Genomic DNA, 19,685 nt, shown 5'->3' with positions numbered 1-19,685 from the left:
GAAGCTTGAAAAAAATTTATTTAAGGCTATTGTTTAATATTCTTAAAGCTTAGCCTTTTTATAACAAAGGTATCAACAGGGATATTCACTTTTCAGACATTTGCAGCTGCCAGCCCCTAGATAATAACTGGTGATTGAAACATTTGCGTGCATAAGTCAATTTTTAGAAAAATAATTTCATAAGTAAATATAAATGGAGCTATTTCAGTCCAAATAAGTGGAAAATATAAAGAAGTGCAACTTTAATAATGTTAAATCTATTTTGATAACCATCCCTTAGATGATAGGTATTCCATATATAATCCTTTGGCAACATTAAATGACACTACAATTATTTCCCGGCATGCAAGGTGACATAGCTTTGTTACACCCAATGTAAATGACAATATAGATTTCAGAATCTCTTTGTAGCTGGCAGTTGAGGCAGTGAAGATTTTCATTTATCCCATTTTTATCCTGCATTCTTACTGGTATTCTCCCAAAAGGTCTCTGGGGAGAAAAAAAACCCAAACAATTAGGACATAATATAAATCTCACATGATTTGTCACATTTGTGTGAAATATATTTTTTCTTGTTAAGAATTAGCAGATATTAGTTCCACAAATCCCTTAATGCTTCTCTCTAATAAAAGACCGAAAACTATTCCTAAAGGAAAAGATTTTTAATAGTTTCAAATAGATGACTTTCTTAAATTAATTATTTCAGTTCTTAACCAAAAACAAAGACAAAAATATGAATTTGTTATTCAAATCCATGTTTTAACTATAAATTCAATTTTTTTTGCTGTTTCATATTTACGAGATTAACTAGAGATCTGACGTCCTTTAGGTGTCAAAAGGCAAAGTTAACAAACTTTTGCAATGGGCACCCAACATTTTAGAAAATCTGGCCTTCACGTGTGCCTTAAGTGGACACTGTATTAGTTTTAAAACGCTTTGTCGGTGTCAAAAAATAATCCACAAATATTAACCTGTTTGTAGAGCTCAAATAGAAAATGTTCTTTTCCCAACAGTGTCTATATACAAAGAAATTAAAGTGTGGTTCTTAAGTAGCTGTTTGGAATCACTTCTTTTTAGAGTGTCATAGCCTTCTTCAGCACTGTCTGTAACATAAAGTTTGTAACACTGTTACACATATTTCTATATTTAAGAGAAAAGTGAGCTGTGTTTTCCCTATGTGTGACAAATGCATTTAAAAAAAAAAACCAATATATTAAGAAAAATATGATAAAAATTCAGGCACCTTTGAGTAACTTTTGTGTTAATCAGCCATTTTAGGAACTCTTTGGCAGCCATATCATCCAGGATTTTGTTGATATCACTTGTGAAGGTGCCATCTGCATGTCTTCGGCCCATTTCTTCAGCCATTAAAGCTTTTTCTGGGAAACTTCAAAGGAAAGAAATTATGAAACAATTTGTAAGTCCAAAGAAACAAACTGATAAAAGGGCCTTATTATAGGTACTTAATTACTGAATATTTCCTTTGATTTTAAAGGGTTAAAGGTTGAGCCAAATGTTAGGGCTCTGCATAGCATGAAGCATATCAGAACATCTTATGAAGTATTAGTTTAACTGCAGAAGAAAGCATCAAAGTCTTCCTTCACCAGAAGGGACTCTTCGTTTAGTCTTCCTCTAGTCTAGATTCCTCTTTAGTGTTTTTTCACAGATTTTTTTAAAGCTATAGATGCAAAAGCATAACTACGTCAACAACATATTTGCCAAGTAAACTAGTCATCAATAAAACTCACAGTAGATTTACTAAGAATCATTCTTTAAAGAAATATCACTATTAAAACACTACAGTCAAATTTTCATACAGATTTTTCCATTTGACTCTTAAAGTCCTGGTTTTATATTTACAATTGTATTGCATAGGTATTTAATCAGTAAAAGCAGCAGCTTTTTGGGGGGATAAAATAACTGAATTAAAATATCTGTATTAAATGTATGTGCTTTTTTGTTGCATAGTAGAATTTTGTATTTGGAATCCCATCGCTAATCTTGATGCATCTATTTCTGACCACTGGAAAGCCATTTTACCAAGGGGTTTATTTAGAAAGCTTGTTTCAAACCACCAAATAAAGTAAGATTTTTCTAGGTTCCAGTGAGGTTTACTGATTGAGGCACACTATGTTCTGAGATCAGCGACAGGCAGACTGTTTTTTTTATGCACTAATTTTAGGAAAAGCTACATTCAAGTCTGACTGCAAACAGTACTAAATATTAGGAAGTAGGAGGATGCTCTGTGTGTAATGGTTTGTTAAGGTTTTTAAGCTCAGATCATCAGAGCTCAGTTGAAAGTTACAAACCTATCTCTGCTCATGAAAATAAAAGGTGACAGAAAAAATGGCTGCGGATCTGAACATCACCTGGAAGTGGCACTAGCCTTTTCCTTATCTGTACAACTTGACCTCATTCACTTAGCAGTGTTTTTCATCATTGTCATAATTTACTTTTACCTTGTTAGTCTTCCTTGACTACAACACACAATCTTGTCTTATAGATTATATTTTATTGTTATTGTTATTTATTATTTTTATATGAGAGATTTACATAGTACTTTACAGCTAGCAAAACATAATAATAGGATGAACTGAAATCCTTGCCCCGAAGAGCTTACAGTCTAAAGGCACAAAAAGTACAGAACAGTTAAAAGGTAGAGAGTGGTGTATGTGTGATGTAACTCCTAACTGCACAGACTTGGAATGGTGATAAGACAGAAAGTGCCTGAAATTAAGGCTGTTCCAAGAGTAAGTCTCATGAAAAAGATACAAAATCATGGGTGAGCAGATGAAGTGAATAGGTTTGAGAAATTTGCACTGAATATATGGAGAGCAAGATAATGAAAAAGTCTGAGATGTACCTGAATCAAAACTATGGAGCTGAGTCTTGGAAACTGTGAACTATAGCAAAAGAAGTAGAGGTGCTTTAAAAAGGAAAATAAGGGAAAGCTGTAGGAAATTATGGTTATTTTTGATGCTACAATTTGTGGAGACTTTGTGGATAACAGGAAGAGCAAAAGAAGACATCAGTAACTGGGAATGATCACCAGAGCATGGAAAATGGCTGTGGTGGCAGTGACATTGTTAAAAATTTCATCATGGAAATATTGCAGAGGAAATGATTGACTACAGAGGCAGAGAAAAAGGGAAATTTAAGACGACACTAACATGACTCATCTCTGTGAGAGTTAAGGAGACTGTAAGCAATGTTATGTGATGAGGAAAAGGTGTTAATTAGAGGAAACTCTGGTTTAGTTTTAGATATATTGACCTTAAATATAATTTGACCTTTAAGAGTGTAACAGTATACTGAACATGTTTGTTTCAGTCTATGTTTGAACTTAATAACTTAAGATGTTTGAATAACTTAAGATGTTTGAACTTAAGAACAGCCACACAGTATCTTCTATTACAAAAGGAAAACGTGAAGTACAGTAGGAATGATCAAAAATACATCAAGATTTCATCAGATTTGATTTCTAACCTTGAAAGCAAAGCAAAATTTAATAATAGGAATGGATGGATTCTTACTCTCTTCTTCCTCGTCCATTCACTAACCAAGCAATGAATTCTTTGGCAGCTTGACCTTCCAAATAAGAGGTGATATCACTGGTGTAGGTGCCTTCAGCATGTCTCTCAAATTCAGAATGACGCTTGGAAATTGCATTACTGAAAGAGGTACAAGAAACTAGGATCAGACTGCATTACTTATCACATCTTTTCAGCATTTAATAATTTAAATTTCCCACTAAACATTCTGCATCAGAGAGAGAGTTTTTCTTTGCTGCTCAAATTACTATTGATATTTTCATTTTTCAGTTCTGAAAGCAACGTATATGCTACACAGTACAGTTTTGTATTAACTGAACTAGCTCTAAACAAATAAGGTACTGAAAGCATGTATAACTGCACTGGATCGGTCCTCTGCTAGGTGAATTAGCTCTGCACAGTAAACTACCATATTCTACAGACATACTTTTTGTTACCTCTAACTGCACTAATTAAAAATTCCATTAAGCTACTCCTTCTGTGCTCATCTTCATTATTTCTCAGCCAACGTCCTCAGACTTATCTTTCTGATATTACTCTGCTTAATTTTGAATTGTTTTGTGAATATCCATTGTTTTCAACAAAGTAATAATCTTGGAACAATTTCAAACTTGATAAACTCTAGCTTAATAGAAAAGAAATTGCTTCCCAATCCTACCCCTGCTTCTTTCTCAAATTTATAGCAAAATTATGTCACACCAACACTTAGGAAGACAAGCTGCATTGAGAAGTAGAAGTGTTTTGGGATATATTCCCATGAAAAGTTCCCTTGAATTTCTATTTCAGAGTTTGCTGATTTCTGCCAAACTTCCAGGGCCTTTAGCGTTTTGTATTATTTTTTTGTCTTCCTGGGATTTCACCATTCCTCCCAATTTAGTACCATCTGCACTTCCCATCAGCATGTTAACTAGATAAAATGTTAATTTTGTTAAGATATGCTGTTTCACTGAAGCTGAAAGATTTTGTATTATATTGATAGTGTTTAGAACGGAAGAATTTTTGTAATCAAAAAGAAAAAATAAGTGTAAGTATATCAAAAGAAAAAATAAGTGTAAGTATTTCAATCTGTTTGGCAAACAGAGATTTGTTGTTGTGGCTGTTGTTTTTTCCAAATTTCCAACTCCTTGACCTCTATCCTAGACTCACAGGAAACAAAATTTAAGCATTCAGCACAAATGCTTTTCTTTTTCTCTTCTTTTCTTTCTTTCTTTTTCTTTTTCTTTCTTCTTTTTTTTTTTTTTTCTGTAATGATAGATTTGTATAAAATGGGACTGAATGCTGAGGGCTGAATACTGTATTGTGTTTTATCAGCCCTCCACAAATTTGTGCCTGGCCATTTTCCTTTTGTTAGTGTTGTAATTTGTTTTCTTTCTCACAACACAATGATTTTCCTGTAGCTTTTTCTGTAGGTTTTTGTTTTTTGTTTTTTTTTTTTGTCCTTTCCTGGTATATATTATTCTCATGCTATTGCGTTTCTTGAAGTCATTGCACATAGCAAAAGCACACATGTACAGGCATCAAAAGCAGATGTTTTCTCTTTCCTGATAAAAAGAACAGGTGCAGCATAATTTCTTTTGGTAAGTATTTCTCTGATTATGTTATCATTTTAAAGAATACCAGTTTATTTATTTCTTTTTTAACAGAAAATTAACTCAACCTGGTTTTGAGTAACAAGTTTGTAACAAATAGAATACCTTGAGAGCTGATCCGGGAATTTGTCATTCTCTTTGTCCTCCTGTCCTTGTTGGCTGTAGTGGAATTCCACAACCATTAGATCATTATTAGCAGTACATTGCAGAGCATGAATGAGCTGATAAAATTCTATTGGTTATTATCTATGTATTATCATAAACAACCACAAATGATGAATGAACATTATAAATATTTTCAGGCTTATGTATTTAAATTAATACTATATCTAGAAATGATTACTTTAAAGATTTCCACAGTGATTTAAAAGATTCATATAACAGATTTTTTGATTCTGTGGGCAAATCTTCTCCAGAACATAGGGCATAGAATTACTTGCTATTTCATTATTCATCCTCTTAGCTTGTTAGCCTTTGTTTAAGCAAACTGTACCTTCAAAAAACCATGCCAACTCATGCCTTAACAGAACACTTGAAGACCATTGGTCAATTAAGCTTAAATCTCAGCTCTCTTTTCACAAATGAAACTTCAGGATTAGAGCAACTATGAATAGAAGGTTCTATGAAGGCCCAGCAGCTACATTTTGACCCTATATTGGTGTACCTTGTACATATTGAAATTTGTTTCAGTGAATGAGCTATCTGTCCCAAAGAGGCTGAGATACAGTCTCATTTTAGGTCGCATACTAGATAATATAATGACTCTACATCTAATTTATCCAATCAATTTTGACTAATTTTGTACATATTCCCCATTTCTAATAACATATTAGAGTTCTATATAAATTTCCACTAAGTACATTAGTAATTTGAGGATTACATATGGTCTGTGATGGGAAGCTGAAATAAAGAAATTGAATTAGTTCTGATTTTTGGCTGTTTTATCAGTGTGGATAGAGCAATGTGACCAAAAAGGCTTACCCATTTCTTTTAGTGCTCATTAACCATTGCACAAAATCCTGAGCTCGTCTGCTGTCCAAGTACTTGCTGTAGTCACTGGTGAATGTGCCTTGTGAATGACGCTTTACTTCATTCAGCTGCCTAGATTCATCTAATGGTTCAGACTGGGAAGCTTTGAATGATCTAAGAAAAGTTTAGAAGTTGTTAACTGGCAATGACTACAGTACATTCTACTGGTGTAGAATGTCTACATTTAATAAATTTAATTCTACATTTAATTGTACTTAATAATTGTAATATCTACATTTCTTTTAACATTATCATTTATAAAGTGAAAAAATGTGGCATAGTTTTGGTTGTTAGCAGGCTAATAAAAATGGAACAATATTGTAGCTTGGATACTGCACACTTACAAGGTTTATTGGGTAACTAAAGCACTTACTATTTAGAATACCAAAAGCTACTGTGCCACACTTCACAACATTAAAAGCTTTTACCAGTTCCAATGGTAGATTAAGTGCTTTCTATAAATCATGGTATGCTTTGCTTTCAACAATAAGAAAGCAAAGTTCAAGCTAAGGGTTTCTAGGAGGTTGATCTAAAGAATTTACCTTGATTTCTCCTCTGTATCCTGAAGAGGATTTTGCCAGCTGCCTTGAACTATCATTAAAAGGAGTCCAGCAATAAAATAAATACTTTTCATTTTCATTGCCTGTCGAAACAGAAATAAGGCAACAGAGAAAACTGTAATAATCTTTACATATCACTGAATCAACTACATCAGAAAGAAACATCATCAGTGCTGATCTAAACTTGAAGAAATTGAGATCCTGTGTAATGAATGGATTCTACAGTGCCTTGGGAAGACATTCAAAAAATGTAGTTTCTGCTCCAGTCTTTAAGTTTTATTCTATATTCACAATTGTAAGGTGAGCTGAGAGTAGCTGTATCCTCAGTTTCTTTTGTAAAAGGTCCTTATGTCCTTTGCTCTAAGTTTTGCTGATGGCAACTGTTGTATCTGTTTCCATAACATTGTTTTACTGCAAAACTAGGGCACTGGTATGGCTTCTACTTTTTCATTTGCTAGGGACAAAGAAAAGCAAATTTCTGTCAGGAATGCTGTCACATCAGCAGCTCCTTGTTCTTTCTTTCTGACCTGCAACACTCCTTTAATTTTGTTACTTTTTGGAAATAACACATATTGTAGCAGTAGGCCTCTTGAGTAAATGGCATATTATTAGGTGAACACTTAGAAAAAACATTAAGCCTCACAATGACTTAACAATTTATGGCAGGATATTCCAAGCTGTGCTTCTTGCACTTTTAACACAATATTCTGTTTTGCTTAAGCACTTCCACTATGGCATTTCACAGGATATACAAGATATAGTGTATATACTTTGTCTTAAAATTAACAAACCAAAGAAGAAAATATTGTCTTCCAGGTATAATTCTTACTGGTTTGGGTCATTCTATTGACTTTAGTCACACAGAAGAAATGGGTACATTATTATCACACGCACTTTAATAATATCAAGACTCACTGACTTTACTGTGAGATTATACAATGTAATTTATAATATCTCTTTATGTACAAATGTACGGGTGATTTACAGCCAATCTGTGAGTGTCTTATTTGAGTAAATGACTGGTTTACTCAGGTAAATAGTTCAGTTGCAACTTTTATTGAATTGTCACCAGTGCAAAAAAAGGATAATCCTATTTCCTAATTAAGTGCCACGATTTTCATTATTTAGTGTATTAATAGCTCTGTTGACACATAATCCTGTGTAGGGCAAACTGTTGATAAAATGAATGCTTTTCATTTGGGTCTTACAAAACCCTATGCAAAATGGACGATGATAGCTAATAGTCTGAAAAGCACTGAGGTTGTCTGTGTAAGCAGGAAATGAAAAGAAATCTGCTTACAAAATCCATTGGTATTGTTTATTGTTCATTGATGTTTTGATCACTTAAATTTGTGGAATGACTGAATAGACAAGGAAATTGATTTAAAATGTCGCTAGGTGCTTTTGAGCTTGACAAAGAAATTGAATACACAATTCATTCAACGAGTAAATGCTAAATCATTGAATAATGAATAGTAAATGTTCATGAGTTTACATGTTCAAAATGTCACTGGAAATAATTTCATCATTATCATGAACTTGGACTGATACTTGACTATTTGATGGAGCCCTTCTGCCATCCATGGAATTTTCCTATAGAATTTTATGTTAAAGTCTGAAAAACAAAGTGAAATAGGAAAGATGAATGCACTGAAGTAAAGTCATAGGTGGTATAATAGGACCCAGCTATAAACACCAAACACTATATGTAATCTGCACTAAACTTCTCCAATAATTTGATATATAAATTCAATTTATGAAATAAAGCAATTTGAAAGAAAACATATATATTCTCTGTCTGCCTTGTCATAATAGGCTGGATTTAAATATACAATGGCCTGGAGGAATCCATAGAATGCTATTTTGCTTCAATACCTCAAAATATCAAAATATCAAAATATTTAGTCATTCAAAATCTTATTAAAAAATGGGAAAATGAAAAATATAAGACTTCTTGGTGGATTTTATTATATCAAACAATGGAGTCAATTTCCTTGTCTCTACCGGGAGCGACTGACAGTACTGTTCTTTTTTTTTTTTTTTTTCACTGTGTATAATGTGTTTTCTGCCTTTTGTAATGCTCTCATATATGAGATTTGATTTCTACATCTCCATAAAACATACCTGTAGTAACAACAAATAATGCAGTGGCTATGTAATCATTCAGTCCTGTTATAATCTTAACTATAATATCAAACTCTCTTTTTGCTATTTCACTTGGAGCTGTAATTTAGTGGTGCAACACTGACATCCAATGTTAGTCCTAAAGAATGCATAATTTCACATTTCATAGGCTTTCAGTGACACAACAAAGGCGCTGCCTTATTCTTAGGGAGATTGCTGTGATCACAAAACTGGCTTGAGTTCTGTGTAGTGACCCTCATGCTAGCTGACATAGCTATAAATGAGTTAGCCCAGACACCAAACAGACTCCTGGTGTTGCACTATACGTAAGTAATTTTCTCATGTGTGATGGTATACAAACAAACTAGTATACATTTACTTAAGTTGAAAAACTAGAACAGGATCTATACTTTACTACTGCCTGTACCACTGTTAAATCATGATACGGTTTAGACATAAACCTAAGTCACTGAAATGGAGTGAAAGAAATAGCCTCATCATTAATCTAATCTGTTTATAATAGTATCAGACAAAAAAGCTATTCTGATGCATAAAACTTGAAAATAAATATTTAAAGCCCATTGTAACTGACAAACAGATTTTCAGAGATTTAATAATATCTTGAGCTAACTCCTGGGTCTCAGTCCTATAGAGCTTTCAGATATGAACAGTCCCACTAGCTACTTTATGCATTAAAAACATGTTTAAATTTAAATGTACATTGAACTTCTTTCTAAATTTTTAAGAATCAAATTCTGAGGAGATTAATAAAAAGAAAGATGTATAAATGCAGTTTTGGAAATTAATCACATTTTCAAGTAAAAGAAACCTGGCCATCAATAGAATAAACATTTTAAAATGTACTGACTGGCTGTTAAACCTCTGTCAAACATATTTTCCTAAAAGTTTAGAATCTGCTTAGTTTGTTTAGAGTTTAGCACTTGTCATTTCTAACCCAAACCAGCATCAGCAGTTTTCTACAAGTAAAAGAAATTATAGTATTTAAAGAACAAATTTCTATTATAAAAAGAAAAAGACAGGGATTCTACTGTTAGGGTGCAGGAAAACTAAAGCTAACTTCACTTAGAAAGTGCTTATGAAAAACATTTCTAATCAAAAAGATCTCACTTTGAGCTGTGAGAAAATATGAAATGAATATTATTTTCTTATCAATCTGATTTTTCTGGTTTTCCCATATATTTTGCTGTAGTTATCTTTTGCACACTGTGTGCGAGTTAAACTAACTTAATGTTATTGAGTTTTTTAAAAAAATTCTTTCAAAAGTCAGATTTGTATCCTTTTCCAGTTTAAAAATAAAAAGCATGGAACGACATCAGTAAAAAAAAGGAATATTATATATGAAAATTTAAGAATTAATAAAGTAGATTCCTTCTGAAGCAACAATTGCAGATAACAATTATTTCTAGTTATCAGTGTATTACTGTTTTGGATAGATGTGCTTTGTGTCTATTTATCTGCAGCAATGTGGAGAGTTCTATAAAAAAACAATCAATCATTCTGGCCTAAGAAAGTCCAGACCAGAAAACTAAATTAAATTTTATATAATAAACACAATAACCATTGAAAGGTTTTTTTTTGTTTTTTTTTTTTTTAATGCTATAAAATTTCCCACTGAGATCTTACAGTGATATGAAAATAACAGTTTTTTGAGGTGGACTAATTGGAAAGTAAGGCAACGGAGTGGTCACCTGTAGGGTGATGGGGTGACAAGCTGTTTTGGACAGTTTTTAGTCAGTGTCCATATGGAGCCATTTATTTTGTTTGCATTTTCCCAAGTTAATCTATAGTGATTCATATTTAGGAAGCAGCTGTAAGGAATGAATATTTTTGAAATAACATTCATTAAATATCCCTGAAGTAGATAAAAACATAAGTATCAATAGTTTTGTATTTCACATTTAAATTCTTACTACAATGCCTGTTTTTCATCTTTACATGCCTTCCTTCTTTCAATTGCTTCTGCAATCCTAGTAGTTGATGTTCCATTTTGGGATTATTCTGTTAAATTAACTCAATAGATTAAAAAAAATTAAATGGTGATGTAATTAATTCCAAACATTAAGGAGTATAACCACAGAAGAAAACAACAATTTGTTGAAAGATCCTGCATCTCTGTTGCAATCTTTGGAAAATACAATTCAGAAAATGCATTCAGCTTTCTCAGATGAATTGTACTACTACTTCACATAAATCTTACCTTTTATATTTTGAAGTGATATGTAGCAGTTGGAGAAAGATCTGCTACTCTCTCTTCTGGAACTATGGAAAGCCTTGAGGATCCTGAGATCTGCCTAGCTGCCTCTTTTGCACAGACTTATATATATACTGTTCAGCTCTAGTAAGCATTACCAGAGTGCATCATTGCTGACAGTTTCCTTATCCAACTTTAAAAAAAAAGTCATCGTATTTGCTATTCATTTCATTTGATAATTTTACAAGCAATTTCACACATTCATTCTGCTTACTTTATGACATCAATGCTAACATGGATTTACGAAAAGAGTAAGGTAGCAATGTTCAAAGAAGTAAATATCAAACAGAAGGGCATTAGGATGATAAACAGTTGGCTAGAGGTGCTTAGGATTAAGGCAGCAGTTTCTCCAAATTCTGAATTGTCACATTAGTATTAAGCAAAGCACTTAGTATTAAGTAAAATGCTGAACCTGTCGACATTAGTAGCATCAACAAAACCTATCAATTTCAAGTCTAAATTTATAAATTTAATACACTATTAACAATAACCAGCACTACCCCCCCAAAGTGCTTGGTTAATTTTTCAGGTAGCCTTATGCCAATATTACGAACATAAAGAAGCACTTCTACTTTGAAGCACTACAGCAATAGCTACTCACTATGCAAAGCCTACCTCAGGTCAAATTTAACAACACAAAAGACTTGATTATTCTTAGATGCATTACGCCAACTCTACTGAATGATAACTCATACTCACTGGAGATCTGTATGCCAGACTTCCATTGTAAATTGGGTTTCACACCATGGTCTACAAGTTTATACAAGATAAGCCTTTTGCTCACATCTCTGTTCCCTACAAGGAAACAATTACAACAAAAATATAGGTGTGAGTTTCATACCTGTGTATGTTCTGTACACATATTGCCAAAGTCCTAAACTATTCACTAATAGATGGGGGGAAAATTCATGCCTGTGATGGGGCAGCAGTGACATAAACTGTGTTTAGCCATCTTGTGACAACAGTAGGAGAAAATGACAAATCTTGTCAGTGTTCCTGACAGCTGAAAAAAAGCCCACCAGTAAGGAATACGGGTCAGTGAAGCAACAACTGAGATATCCTCTGTCAAGGAATTCCTACAGAGCTTCCCTTATGGATTTTTTGACATATGATAATTCTTTTAAAAATGAAAAGTGCACTAGAAATAAAATATGATTATTATATATATAGAATATTGTGCATCAAGCAGAGATATTAAATATTAAGGACTTCACTTTCAGTTTCAGTTCTGCTCAGGAGGAAGAAGGGTCTGGATTTACAGCTGATATCTCACTGAACATAAATGACAGCCTATATTCCAGTGTAGAATGATCATCACTTAATTTTGGCACAAATCATGCATATTACAAGACACTCTTTTATTTCCCCTACCACTGCTCCTTGAAGCCAGAAATGGTAATTTTCTGCTAGTTGACCAGAGTCATATTGGCATAGCCAATATTACATAACTGAGACAGTCTATAAACTGAATAAACTTAGAGTGGAAAACAAAACTAAAAAGATGCTTCCTAGAGCTCTGCCCTGAAGATCATGCTGTGGTACCATAGTAAATATGTAGGGAAACACTAAGTCTCACTTACACAGTCCACAAAATAAATGTCGAGTTTTTGGGGGTGTTTATAATTTTTTTTCTCTGCTCTTGGATCCATCTACTGATATTCATAGTCCCTTTTTAAAATTTCTGTCTAGAATGCAAGTGACTACTAATGACACTGCTGAAAAGTAAAGACCACAGTTTCTGGCCCTCTCACCATTACCTTCAGTCACTTCCTTCAGTCATTTCTGAAAGCCTTACTTTCCCTTTTTGTCAGTTTTCTTTTTTAAATACTACTTCCTTTTCTCTATTTTCCATGTTCTCTTCCCCATGTCCTCTTTCCTCCTGCTTGTTACTGTAGTCTTCCTTCCAAGCCATTCGAAGTCATGGAATTGCAGTCATTGACTAGCATATACAAAGTTGCATATATATCTACTAAATTTGGATTTTCAGACTTATTAGTTTGAAATGACCTAGTCTGGTTTGAAATGAAAAGATAGCCCTGAATTACCATCTCCAACCTTCCCTAGGCAAACAACAGTGTAATATTGAAGACATAATGCCTACAATGCCAAAATAAACCTGGAAACTATCTTAAGCTCATAAATCTAATTGCCTTTCTGAGATGCCAGTTTCACTGCGATACTTTGTCTTCATCTCAACATTATTTTTACTTGCAATTTAACACTGCAAAATCGTGCTGTAATTCCAGAACTAAATATTAGAAGGCACTCTGTCCATGAAGTTGGTTAACTTTACGTCTCCTGCAGGCAGGCATGCTCCCTGGCTCTGCAGTACGCTGATACAACAGCAGATGGTGATAAAAGGGTCGTTTAGACCTTTATTTTGCACCAGGATGATACACTTGTTGAAATAGATTGTCACAGACAATATAAGTGCATGTTGAGTTAAAGCCACATAGGTTTCTAAACAAAGAATACAGAATGTAAGACAATACCTTCTTCTTCAGGATACAGGCTCTTTTTGTTTGGGTTTGTATATTTTCTTGTGTCAGATAAAGTTTCTTGTTTACGGTATGATAATTTCAGGAAAAAACATATGAGACAGCAGCCCAGTGCACCTCAGTAAGCAGGATGTTACACGGGTTATATCATCTAGCAGGTCATCTAAAAAGATGACTGCCTGATTATGTTTTTCAAGTGATACACATACAATAAAAAGTACAGGAAAGAAATGAACTACCATCAAGAACCATGCACCCATCAGTTGCCATAATTGAATCTAGAGTAATACATATTTATAGGGCTCAGCAAACAAGTTCACTACACTAAACAGAAATAGAAACCTGTCATTCATGTGTGAAGGGTGCGTTCGTACACATCCTGAATAAAATCTTTTCCTTTTACATCACAGATGTAAAAGTTAGATGGCACCTCTTGGCTCAAGTCAAGGGCTCACTCTCCTCTGTATTATAGTTCAGGCATGCAACAGTACTTCAGATGAATCAGACTAAAAGATAGAACCTGAAAAGGACCTGCCTTCAAGAAATTTACATCTTAATCTTTTTAAAGTATCATTTGGAAATATTAAAAACTCTTTATTTTTGGGTTCACCAAATTTGGAGATGATCAAAGTTTCCTACAACATCAACTCAGCACCAGGTAATAGCTGCTGTTTGAGACTGCATATGGTACTCACTGGACCAGAAATCTAGGGTGAAATTACAGAAGCAAAATAAGAAAAAAATTCTAATCAGATGCACATTGACCTAAAGATCTTTCTGAAAAATCCAGGTGGCATGTCCTTTCATAGAATAGGACCACATACTTTGAATATCATTCTATTTCAAAGATGTTTTGTAAAAAAATAAATATTCAAGATTTGAACATTTTACTGAATGAGAAAGTTGCTGACTTGTTAAAGTAAAAAAAAAAAATACTGTTTTTTCCAAGTGTTTTGCTATTAGTACCGTTATATACCTAAAGTATAGGAGAGAGGAGGCTGAAATGTGTAGCTCTTTTTATTTTCCTATCCTTGCTACATGATAATAAGGCAAAAGGAGGCCTGCATTCTCCTTCTGGGAACTGGTGCAACATACACATGTAGAAACTGACATATGTAAAACAATTGGAGCATAATGTTGCTCACATACATGTACATGCACAAAATGTGTGCATACATTGGTGTGTAGCTCTATGGCTACACTTCAGAGAGTAGAAGCTGCTTTCTGAAAAGGAAGATTAGGGTCTCTGTGTCCACAGGAAAGAGTTACTGTAACTATGCAAATATCCCACACTATCTACTGACAATAAATTGGAATTGCTCCATTTGAAATCAATGGAGCTTCATAAGTTTGCGCAAGCAAAAGAGCCAGTCAAGTATGTACTAGTTACTTTACTTTCTGAGAAGACAATATTCATAATTGAAAGTAATACTAAATGCTCTCTTAGCAAATACTATGAATTATTCAGATTAAATATAGACCATTCATATGACACTATAAAATAAACTAAACAGCTGTGCCTTGTAATCAGAACTGACTGGCAAACTAGAAAAAATTGAATGTATTCTGATTTTTACTTGTTAGCTAAGTAAAAAGAGTATAACACTAACCATGTTCTGGAGATTGGCTGAAGTTACACTCGGTCTTCTACTAATGCTGCTTTATTTTCAGACTTCTTTGCAGATGTAGTAATCTCGTGTGAAGGAAAGAATGTAATTCCATGTTTAAGTATAAAGAAACGTATGTTCCTTGATAGATACCGCATAATATTGCTCATTGATTCATACATGAAGTGGCCGTAAGGGGATAGATGATGAAAATGGAAGTCAGAGAAAGAATAATTTGTAGTGGAACCAGTGTATTTGCTATAATTTATGTACAGTCCATCTCCTAGAACAAAGCAGTTTTTACTTTTCAGCTGTGTATTTTGTGAAAGTTAAACAGGATTTTTAGGGGAAACAGACTTGTAAACAACTCTATCTGTGGTGATTTCTTCATTCACAGCAAATATCAGTGCCTCAACTTTGGTGTTTAGTATATGTCATTCATATGACAGACTTGAAGACTATATTTCATTGTTGAAAGTGATATTTTTGAGTATCTCAAGTGTGAGATTCTTATTCAAAAGGGAAAAGAAAATGAAGAATTACTCAACATTTTCTGAAAACCAGATCCTCTAAAATGTTTAACATGAGAAGTAAAACTTTAAGGACTCTCATTCACTAATTTAGAAAATTTTGTCATGATAGCTACCAGTTCTTAATTTTAAAGTAAATTGTTTCTGTTCCAGAGTTGGCTTTTACATACCATAGTCTATGTTTGCAATGTAGACACATAATTATTTTTCACATGTAAGACCAACTCTCAAACATATTTTTATTAGCTTCAGCTTGATTCTGCAGGACAAGTCCTTTCACCTTGAACTATATTGAAGTTGTGTTATAGAACTGTAGTTAAATATTGTAGGCTTAACCAAGGAGAAGGAATGGGGCAAATAATTGATCTAGAAAGTGTCTTTGGTGATAGTTTTACACGGATTGTGATTGTAGAAAGCAATGCAGAAAGGACAAGGATTTTTTCTTGAGAAAAGAAGGCTTGGGGTATAGATCTTATCGGTATATATTAAAATCTGAAAGGAAGGTGTAAAGAAGATGAAGAAGAAGATGAATGCTCTTTTCAGTTGTGATCAGTGAGAGGATGAGAGGCAATGGGCACAAACTGAAAACAAGTGTTCTGTCTGGAACAACGACTTTACTGTGCAGGTGACTGAGCACTGGCAAAGTTGCCCAAAGAGATTGTGGAGTCTCCGTCCTTAGAGATGTTCAAAAGGTATCTGGACGTGGTCCTGGACAACATGTTCTAGGAGCCACTGAAACAGCCTCGGTGGGACAAGAAGTCTCTTCCAACTTCTATCATTGTGTGATTCTGCAATGGCTGGTTAGAAGTGCTCCGGATCATTTGTAATGAATGACTACAGTTACCTGCTATTAGTATAGGCAAGCTACTTTAATATGTTATTTACGCTTGGATTGTTTTGACACGCATAGCATTTTAGGACATGTTCTCCAGATCATCAAAATACATGGTTGCTCAGTCTAAAAGCTTTCAGGGTATAGATTTTTCCAGCTACTCAGTGTAAATGTCATACTCTGCTGAGGACATATTTCCATTCTTTGGCAAGAGCAGTGTATAAAGTAAATAATAATACGAAAAACAATAAAGCAAAAGTGACAGCAGCATGGTGAACTTTAAAAAAAAATAAAAGAAAAAAAAAACAAATTTCATGTTGCATCCCTACAAATGCTTCCCATAAACCCAGGTAAATGGTGGACAGTTTGGAAGATGTGTTCTCTGTTCCCTTCACAAAATAAAACAGACATACGGGCAAATAAAGGATGAAACAGCTAATACATCCCTTGGGAAAAAAAGGCACCTTCTCTTATTTTATTTGACAGTTTCCACAAACATCCCTTATCTCAAATAACTCCAGAAGCTTTTGACTACAGATCTATGGTCAAGGTGTAAACAGTGCATTGTATTACATTATTACTTGTAGTATCCACAAGGGGTTGGTTTATCTGGTCAAATTTCTAAGGCCTGTAGGATTTTCAAATATATAAATAAAGTATAAAGCTGCAGAATCAGAAAACTTAATGATTAATATGAGCTTGATACCATGCATTTTGAAAACTGATCTGGGTTCCTACTGACTTATTCAGGTATCTAAAACCTATAAACATCTGTTGCAAGACCCTGATTTTATTCTCTTTCACAAAAAATTTGCAGTATTTTTTGTGGGGTTGTATCAATACAGAAAAATAGTAGTTAAATCTGAGTAATTTCAACTGAATTGTGTTCCTTATTTGTAGAATAATCACATCACTGACAGTACTGCTGTTTACAGCAAATGCACATAGGACCATGCAATCAACATCTAATTAGCCCTACTTTATGTTATATTTGCTTAACATTAACTTTCTTAGAGTTGTAATTTTTTCCTTTAACCATTATAGCAGTTGCATTTTAATTACATTACTAACAAAAAGCTCATTAACATCATGTAATTGGCAGTGTTTCCACAAAACCTGAACTAATTGAGTATTTTCTGAAGAGTTCCTATCAAAGTATAATTTAACCATTACAAACAGCTTGGCAACTACATTTACATAAAGATGTCTGAGAAATGTTCTCATGTGCAGAAAATCAGATTTGATATTGCCATTAACAAAATGAAGGAAGCCATTACATAATAAATCACTTCTACATTCTACATTTTAATGATTTTGGCTAAACCCCATGTTTTTGCAAGGGTCAAATTGAATGCCACAACTCTATCTGTGCTTGTTCCACAAGCAACAACCAGCCTCTAGGAGTTGGGAAGCAGCTCGTTTTTTTTGGTTGTTTTGTTGTTGTTGTTGTTGTTGTTTGTTTGTTTGTTTTTGGTGGAACTGCTACTCCACAATTTTTTCAGGTTATTTTGAACTTACTTGCTAATAGCAGAACTGAGATACTGCGTTAGACAGACAACAGTTCTTAGGCAGTGAGCTAATTCAGAATTTTTTAAACATGTGATCATCTAAAATGGATCTCCTGCTAATTTTCTTGCTCATATTCTTTTATTATGACTGGACTCATCTAATTAACAATTAAAAAAATATATGTGATCCAGCTATTATTTGCCTCCAGAGTTTTTACAGGATGCTCTAAAATAGTTTAAATGGAAACTAAACAAAGAAAGCCTGCATATTCCTGTGATTCTTTCCCCACCAGTCTGGGATGAATGACATTAAAATTAATGTGAACACTGAGGTGATAAGTAAAAACAGGTTGAAATGTCTAATATATTCTCAAACCAGACAGAAAAAAACCACTGAGATAAAACAGATATTGTGAATGTCCTGCTTCCATATTTAAACAAGATTAAAGGGTTTTGCAGAACAAGGGCTTTAAAAAAGAGCTGAATATAATTTGAATAGAGCATTCAATAATTATCCATACTACAGCTTCAAAGATTATGTTCCTGTCTCTGCTTGGATTCCTTCCAAGAAACTGGAAATATACATAAATTTTGAGAAACTAGTTCTTGTTAGGATGTTAATTAGTTACTTGCACTGGTTTCTTTGTCCCTGTCCATTTTACAGTTATAGTTAACAAATGTAATTATATTCATTTGGCAGCATGCCTTTGCAATGGACCACCTATCTTTGGAATGCAGAATGTAGTTTAAGCAAGATGGCAATAAATGCATATGCCATGTTACATTCTGATTTTATTTTTTGCTATCAAACAGGTGTTAAATGTGCCAAAACATGTATTAGCATACAAACTGCTAATGTACAATCTCAAATATGGATCTAAATATCAAATTATAACTTCAAAGATCCTGATATCAATTTACCTGAATATGATACAACTTGGGCACGACTATCATGGCATTCTCTCAGAGATATATCAGATGACTTAGCATCCTCTGAGTAGCCTACCTATTCTGACAAAGAAAAACATTGTTTGAGGAAGTGGGTCATATGTGTGTAGAGATGTTTGCTGGAAAGTCCTGGAATTCCATGGTTCTGATCAGTGTACCACTGAAAAGAAAGAAAAAGAAAGTCATAAAACACATATGCTCTCTTCAATTCTGTATTAATTAAAAATACCAGAACTTTATTGTATTACCATATAGAAGAAAATGCATGCCTCAAATAAATAACTTCTTACATGCTCTGATAGAATAGGATAGAATTGAATGGATTTGAAATGAAACAAGGATGATTTAGGAAGGTTAGATGTTAGGAAGAAATTCTTTACTTGGAGGTGAGACACTGGAACTGTATGCCTAGAGAAGCAGTAGTTGCCCCATCCCTGAACGTGTTCAAGGCCAGGTTGGATGGGGCCCTAGGCAGCCTGATCTAGAGGGTGGCAACTCTGTCCATGGCAGGGGTTGGAACCAGGTAGGCTTGAAGATCCCTTCCAACCCAACTCATTCACTAATTCTATGAAGAGCAGAATTGTTCTGTCTTCTCATTTAAGGAGTAAGAGGCACGTTTGGAATGTAAAGTCTGATC

The 19,685-nt window shown here is 33.8% G+C and overlaps 2 protein-coding genes across 6 annotated transcripts in view; both read right to left on the bottom strand.

Annotated features, from left to right (window-relative positions):
* On the bottom strand, positions 1-11,908 carry GCG (glucagon). 3 transcript variants are annotated; one of them, NR_073182.4, is made up of 7 exons: positions 11,825-11,908; positions 6,712-6,812; positions 6,122-6,283; positions 5,246-5,299; positions 3,534-3,671; positions 1,244-1,387; positions 1-489 (listed from the first exon to the last, which is right to left on the bottom strand). NR_073182.4 is itself a non-coding variant. In NM_001190165.5 (7 exons), the coding sequence occupies exons 2-7, from the start codon at positions 6,807-6,809 to the stop codon at positions 465-467; spliced, it is 621 nt and encodes a 206-aa protein (NP_001177094.1). In that variant the 5' UTR covers positions 6,810-6,812; positions 11,072-11,167; the 3' UTR covers positions 1-464. The 3 variants fall into 3 exon arrangements, 2 of the variants coding, with proteins under 2 accessions (NP_001177094.1, NP_990591.1); NM_001190165.5 differs by lacking the exon at positions 11,825-11,908 and adding an exon at positions 11,072-11,167; NM_205260.6 differs by lacking the exons at positions 1-489; positions 1,244-1,387; positions 11,825-11,908 and adding an exon at positions 11,072-11,166 and having other exon boundaries at positions 2,495-3,671.
* FAP (fibroblast activation protein alpha) overlaps positions 11,825-19,685 on the bottom strand; it is a 45,806-nt gene continuing 37,945 nt past the window's right edge. The window contains exons 26-27 of one of the 3 annotated variants that reach the window (XR_005861245.2): positions 19,022-19,208; positions 11,825-11,920 (exon numbers count right to left, since the gene is read on the bottom strand). Coding sequence is in view for 2 of the 3 variants with exons in the window: in XM_040703444.2 (XP_040559378.1) it covers positions 19,107-19,208 (102 nt within the window). In the remaining variant the exon portion in view is untranslated. Of the gene's footprint in view, positions 11,921-16,608; positions 19,209-19,685 lie in introns of those variants that run through there. The other 2 variants (XM_040703444.2, NM_001193639.5) reach the window with 2 other exon arrangements.

The sequence above is a fragment of the Gallus gallus genome, chromosome 7, assembly GCF_016699485.2.
Source record: "Gallus gallus isolate bGalGal1 chromosome 7, bGalGal1.mat.broiler.GRCg7b, whole genome shotgun sequence".
Lineage (NCBI taxonomy): Eukaryota > Metazoa > Chordata > Aves > Galliformes > Phasianidae > Gallus > Gallus gallus.
This window is presented reverse-complemented; position numbering and strand designations above follow the sequence as displayed.